General features: G+C 46.0%; 1 protein-coding gene across 1 annotated transcript in view; it reads left to right on the top strand.

Moving 5' to 3' along the window:
- The first annotated feature begins 3,356 nt into the window (after positions 1-3,356).
- The window catches only part of MTPN (myotrophin), a 56,965-nt gene continuing 53,068 nt past the window's right edge, over positions 3,357-7,253 (top strand). Inside the window, exon 1 of the mRNA XM_041752277.1 lies at positions 3,357-3,717. Coding sequence (XP_041608211.1) covers positions 3,646-3,717 — 72 coding nt within the window. The 5' untranslated portion in view covers positions 3,357-3,645. The remainder of the gene's footprint in view (positions 3,718-7,253) is intronic.

The following is a 7,253-nucleotide window of genomic DNA, read 5'->3' as shown; positions in this document are numbered from 1 at the left end:
GAACAACAACAAAAAAAGAACAAAAAAGAAAAAAAGAATGAAAAGAACATTCTGGACAGGAAGCAAATGCAACAGCCCTTGGATGGAATGAGCTTGGTTTTTCTTAGAACTGACAGAAGACAAGATTTGGGGGGAACTCAAGAAGAAATGGCGGTGGGAGGGAAGAGTCATAAGATGGGAGAGACATCAGAGTCAGGTCACAGAAGACAATGAAGGCCATAGCAAATAATTAGGATTTTATTCGAAATGCAAGGGAAAGCCATTGAAAGGTCTCATGGTGAAAAGTGCTTGTTGGATTTAGGTTTGAAAGAGGTAACTCTGGCTATATGAGGAATTACTGGAAAAACAGTAAAAGTGAAAATGGGAAGACTAGCTGGGAGGGTACTATAACAGTGCAGACAGAGACGGTGGGGCTGGGAAGGGTTGTGGAGGGTAATCAGTAGTGAAGATGGTAAATGGTGAACAATTTAAGATATATTTTGAAGGCCTTACTGATGGATTGAATAAGAGAGAAATATTGGGAATGATGAGTTATTTATAACTTCCATTGTCAAAGATAAACAAAACTGGACACTAGTTAGAGTGGTTAAGTGGTAAGGACAGATTTTTATCAAAAGTAACTTGTTAACAATCAAAACCAGAGCCAGTCTTGAAAATTCCCTGGACAATACCAGTTGAGTCATACAAACAGTGACTTAACTTATTTTGTAACAGTAACTTGACCTGGGTCATTTCTTATAGATGCCTCTGAAAATCACAAGCAAAGATCAAACTGTTTTCCAAGGTTGATATGAGCCAGTGCCCTATTATTTAAGAGAATTCTAACGTTATAACCAGTCACTATGAAGAATAAAAACTCTGTTTTCCTATTATATAAACTGCTTCATAGCAGCTACCCCCAAGCCTCATTTCATGGTTTGGTTTGACTGCTCCTGGTTTGCAAACTGTCTTTTTGGTATGTGAACAATAAACTTTGACTAATTACCACTTCTGGTGATTCATTGGTTTTACTTCTGTTATGTCTGAACTTTTGACAATCTATTACTCTAGGGAAAAGAATCCAATGTGCAATGAACTCAACCTTGATTTGTACGGAGATAAATGGGTGTTTCAAAGGAAGAATGAGGGAGTAAGGGAGAGGCTAGTGGCAGCTCAACAGAGTAAATGCAAGTAGGCCAGCTGTGTATGCTAGCTGGCAATCACTGAAGTTAGGATTTTCCCTTCCAACAGAGACTGGGAGACAGAGGCCCTAACTTTGGGTGTTGGCAGAAACAAACTGAAAAAAAAAATTGGCAGCCTTGAGCTTTTTTCATTCAGGCACTTAAGGTGGCCATCTTAGGATGTGGCCTTCAATCTGTTAAGAATTATATTAGTGTTTGTTCAAGTCTACATATGTCAAGGTGGAGGCCTCGTTGAGGACAGGGCTCTGGGGAATGTGGCTACAGTTTGGTCCAGGAGAGAATCTTTGTCACCACATACCTGTTCTAGTGACATGTGGTTGATGGTGTGGTTCACAGAGAAGAGGAAGTCTATGGGGACGACTAGGTTTAGAATCTAGAGGAAACCAAATCCCATGCTAAGTATGAGACATTTGAATGACTAAGAAGTTAAATATAAGAATGGACCACAGTAGAAGTCAGAGCTAGAGATATGAATATGAATTAAGAATTGTCATCATGACACAACTCAAAGATTACATAGGTGGGAGTGGGAGGTTGAGAAGACAGAGGGACTCTAAGGATTTGCCTCACAAATTACTCCTTGAGATTTGTTTCTAGAAATATATCACAATTAGGTAGATGGATCTGTGTTTTTAATTATCAGAAAGTCAAATGAACAGAACATCAATCAACGTGGCTGTTAAACATTTGATTTTTCTTTCGATTTCAAATCTATCTCCATTTACTATTTCTGAATTGGTAAAAAAAAAAATTGCATTTCTTGAACACTATTGTTCACACTCAACATATGTGGAAAACTGAACAGAGGAGGATCAAATAACTTTTGCCATACAAAATTAGCTAAAGGTTGGGTCCTGTATTCAAAACTTAGCAATCTGCTTCCAGAGGCTATGATCTGAACCCCTATGCTATATCACAAGCATATTTAGTAGCCTGGTTTATTTAGTAGGTCATTAAATAATAGACTTTATAAACATATAGTAGTTCCAGTAAGTTTTTATTGGATCTAATGTTCATGTGCGCATGCATGTCTGGGTCATTGGGGTTGGGATACAATTCACCTGGAGGCCATCCCCTAAGGTGTATTACACCAAAACTCCAGGAAGGATAGAATCAGCTTCACTGGAATGGCCCCGAAGCTTCAACCCATTAACGAACAAAGAGGAAATTTTAAAACACACACACAGATTGTACCAGAAGAGGGTGGGTTTGCTCTGCCCTATGGCATCACACTGAATTCCGAGTCCTGGACATAATTTGCTATTTTTTTTTATTTTTTTTTTTTTATTTTTTTTTTAAATTTTATTTATTTATGATAGTCATACAGAGAGAAAGAGAGAGAGGCAGAGACACAGGCAGAGGGAGAAGCAGGCTCCATGCGCCGGGAGCCTGATGTGGGATTCGATCCCGGGTCTCCAGGATCGCGCCCTGGGCCATAGGCAGGCGCCAAACCGCTGCGCCACCCAGGGATCCCCTGCTATTTTTTTTTAAAGATGTTATTTATTCATGACAGATAGAAACACAGAGACAGAAAGAGGCAGAGACACAGGCAGAGGGAGAAGCAGGCTCCAGGCCGGGAGCCCGTGGGACTCGATCCCTGGACCCCGGGGCCACGCCCTGGGCTGAAGGCGGCGCTAAGCCGCTGAGCCACCCCGGCTGCCCTACGGTTACCCTAAGTATTGAAGAGCTCTTTGGAGGCAGGCATTGTCTCCTTCCACCTCTTAGTACATCCTCAGGGCCTAGCGGAGTCTGGCATAGAGTAGGAGCCCAAAGGATGGTATTGATTCTGGAAGGAGAGAGGGAAGGGACCCCCCCAAAAAAGGGGGCTGAAAGGTAGGAAGAAAGAGAAAAAGAGAAAGGAAGGAAGTCAAATCAGACATTCCTACTGGACACTTTTAGAAGGCGAGCAAGATGCCCTCCAAAGTTGCGTTTTAAAGGAAAACTTTTTCCCACGCAGGGTGTGCAAGAAACCATCCCAGTCCCACCTGAGCGAGCCTATCCGAGCCCTCGGCCCCGCCCCTCGGCCCTAGGCCCCGCCCCCAGGCCCCGCCCCTCGGCCCCGTCCCCTGCCCCCGGACGCCGCTCGCCGGCCGGCCCGCCCACCGCGCCTGCGCACTTGGGGGCCGCTCCGCCGCGGGCCGTCGGGGCGGGGCCTTCCGCCCAGGGGAAGAGGAAGAGGAAGTGGGGGGAGGATCCTCGCAGGGAGTGAACCGGAAGTGCAAGCGCTCCTGCTCCTCTCCGGCCAGGCGGCTCCCGCTCTGCTGGGCCCGGTGGCCGCCAGAGAACTTTCTGTCTCCTGCCCCAGCGGTCGCCGCGGCCCGCTGCCTCGCCCGCCTGGCAGGCTCTCCCCCGCTTTCCCTTCCCCGCGCGGCCTTGTCTCCCTGTCGCCCCGCGGTGTCCGCTTGCCGCCGCCGCCGCCGCCTCGTCGTCTCTGCCCGGCCGAGCGGCCCGCCCCGCTGCAGCGATGTGCGACAAGGAGTTCATGTGGGCCCTGAAAAACGGAGACTTGGACGAGGTGAAAGACTACGTGGCCAAGGTAAAGCGGCGACGAGCGGAGGTGGGATGCGGGCGGAGGCGGGGAGCTGCGGGGAGCTGGGGGGGAGGGGAGGGGGAGGCCTGGCGACCCCGGGTCAGACCCCCACCCTCCACCCGGAGCGCTGGTCATTGGCGTCTGGCCCTCTTTCTTCCATGCCGGACTCCCTTCGATCCTGCTTTGAATGGGGGGCAAGGTTGGGGGGGTTGGGAGGGAGAAGGGAGGGGGGCCAATTCTCCCATCTTTTGGACCTGCCGGTGGCCCACTGGAGGAACCGCAGTGATCAGAATCGGAGGGACGTTTTCTTGAACTTTTGAGCCTGCTGAGAATCTAGAGGAGTCTTTGACCGTGACCGGGGGAGGGGGGTAGGGAGATGAGGGGCAAAAAAAAAAAAAAAAAAGAAAGAAAGAAAGAAAAAAGTACCGAAAATCGCGATGGCTACAATCTTGAAACTTGGTACGGGCCTCCCTCTGAAGTCTTCACTCTGGGTGTGGCCTTTTTCCCCTCTTCCCACTCCCAGGGATTAGGTGTTTGGTTGCAGGGGTGGAGCGTCTGACCTGGATCAGAATAGTTCTGTTTTGTGTGTGTGTGTGTGTGTGTATTTTTTTTTTTTTCCCCAAGAAGCATGCTGTGACTTTTTCAGTTCCTCCGTGTCCGTCCCTTGGTTTGCACCCCCCCCACCCCACCCCACCCCCGCCGCTGAACTGCTGGAACGTGCACTGAGGAGTGTGCCCTTTCAGGGGTGCTCATCTCAAACCGAAACACTCCCCCGCCAAATAATAATAATAATAATCGACTCTGCATCGTGGCGGAATGGTAGGCTTAAAATTCCGAGCTGGCCTGCCCTCGGGGGCAGCCCCCCCTCCCCCGAAACCGTGCCTTTTGCAGTCACGAGAGAACCCACCTGCGATTATAATATGGTTAAGTGTAAAAAGGGACCTTCCAAAACAAAAAGTATGACCTCATGACATAACCGTGGAGGGGAGGTATCTTGCTTCTTAAAAAAAAAAAAGTTGTGACTTTATGACATAACTGTGGGTAGCATCTTGCTCACCTCCTAAAAGCGTGAGAACGGGATCTAGGTTCTAGTTCTTCAAAGGGTATTTCGACCCCCCGGCGTGCTGTGTTTCTTTCCAGACCTGTGTCAGGAAGCAACTAAGCAGAAGCAGAGTTTCTCAAAACTTGCAGGATTGTGCAAAGGGCAAGCCGCTGCTAGTTTTTAGTCTATAATGAACCATTACAACTTAGACTCCACCCCACCCCCACCCACCCCCCTCCCAGTACGCAGGATGTGTGTTTAGTTATTCACGGTGGGTCTGCACAGCACCATTCACTGCTTCCTCAGCTAGTAGTCTGAAACCCTTGGATGTTTCCACATAAGGTTGAAAGGCAGAAATTACGGGGACACTCCAGTCCCTGGTGCACTGTCCAGTGGTGGAACCCTGCAGTGCTCTGGAAGGGAGTGGGCTTTTTGTTTTTCTGTTTCGGTAAAAGCTAGGTTATGCGATACACTTGAAGTATGGAAAGTTGGTAGGTACTAATGGAGCTTACAACTACAGAAACACCACCATTTATGTGGTGTCTTCCTGGTACCTTATTTTATATCATCCTTGCGAGTCTTGTGAAGTCCTTTTATTCGTCTCGTTTTACAGATAGGAGTCCTGAGATGCAGAGTGCTTAAGACAAAAATCCACAGTTAAAGAGATGACAAATGATTAAGCCAGAACTGGACTGCTGACTCCAAGACTCAGGCTCTTTAACTGCTCCATGCATGCAGTCTCTCCCAATATAAAGTGTAATTGTGAAAGCATAGGATATCTTGCTTCCAGTACGACATCCCCCCCCCCTTTTTTTAAGTTTTAAAATCAGGTCATTATGTGCAGTTTGGTTTTGTTCTTTTCCTATTACCGCCATACTGCCTATTCTTACCAAAAGAAGTGTGCTTGGGACGCCCGGTTGGCTCAGCAGTTGGGTGCCTGCCTTAGGCTCCGGGCCTGATCCCGGTCCAGGGATCAAGTCCCACATCAGGCTCCCGGCATGAAGCCCCCTTCTCCCTCTCTCTCTCTGTGTGTCTCTCATGAATAAATAAATAAAATCTTTAATAAAAATAAAAAAGAGGTGTGCATGAGAGGGAGGCTAGACATTCAAAGAAAAGCAAAAGGAAGTATTAACTGGCTTATCTGAAAAGTTTGACTGAAATGTAATCCTATGAAAAACGAGCTTTTTCCTTAGTTTTGTTGAATAACTTGAGTCTCTTACTGTATCTTTTGTTTTGTTAATGAAAAATAACAACAACAACAACAACAACAAAACAAAACCACCAAAACCCAGCACTCCAGTTTTTCCTGAGTTTCCTTATGGTGCTATTCACATTCTCAGGTGCTTGTGACATAGTTTCTTCTGCTCAGCAGCCATCTTCCCTGCTTACTCTTGACTCATTTTTTTCATCCTCCAACCCTCATGATGATACTCTTGAGTTTATGTAATGTACATTTATTTAGGTAAGTGTATGTAAACAACATACATAAAGGAATGTTTGGACTCATCTAATTTTCCTTCTAAGCAGTCTTTAAAATACTCTCCTCAGTACTCCTATGAAGATTGCTCACATTGTTAGTATATAAGAATGGACCTGTAGGTGATTTTCCCTTTTTAAAACTAATATTTTAAAAAGTCAGTGATTTCACTTTTTTTTTTTACCTGCTGTTGACTTCTGTACAGAAATCTGAAATAAGGGTAGGCACAATTTGCTGTTTTGCGGTGAGTTCTAACTTTGAAAAATAATTTCAGAACCCCCAAATCATTGAAAATTGTGTGTTTCTAAATGGAAAAAGCAGCATGCGATACACTTGAAGTATGTATGTATGTATGTATGTATTTATGTAAAATAAAGAAAATTTTAGGTTAATCCATATTAAATGTTCATCTGTAACATTAAAACAATATCTGAGACAGCTTGGCTTCTGGACCGACCACACTTGGTTAGTTCATTCATTTGTATTGGGCATGTGTCAGGTCCCAAGCACCCTCTTAGGCCTGGCCTGAAAGCGAAGAGGTCGGACACAGTGCTCAGGAAACTTAAGCATCCACTTTCAGCAGACTTGTGTGGGAAAATTTGCATACTTTTGAAGAAGTATGAAAACTATAAGTAACATCTCACTTACATGAAATTCAGTTTGTCCAATTGGAAAACAAGTGAAAGCCAGTGAGTGAGACCTTCACGAGCAGCAATAGTAGATACTTGTGGCCCCGTTTCCAATCTGTGTACTTGCTCTGGGTCACATTACCTGTGCCTCGTCTTCCATTTCTGCCTTCACATTCACTTCTTCCACTGGAGTTAGCTCTGCTTCCACCTGGGCTTCAGTCAGCCTAAAGGATGGCTCTGTTCGCATGAAGTCCACTTGAGCCCACACTGTCTTCTCAGAGATTTTTCATTTTTGTCGTTGCCATTTTGACTAATGACCTCATGACCCAGCCGCTTGCCCAGATGAGAAATTGGGGGATTTTCCCCAACTCCTGAGTGTTGTCAAGACAACCCA

This window comes from Vulpes lagopus, chromosome 4 (genome assembly GCF_018345385.1).
Source record: "Vulpes lagopus strain Blue_001 chromosome 4, ASM1834538v1, whole genome shotgun sequence".
In the NCBI taxonomy this organism is placed as follows: Eukaryota; Metazoa; Chordata; class Mammalia; order Carnivora; family Canidae; genus Vulpes; species Vulpes lagopus.
The sequence above is the reverse complement of the archived record's forward strand: the minus strand, read 5'-3'. Positions and strand labels throughout refer to the sequence as shown.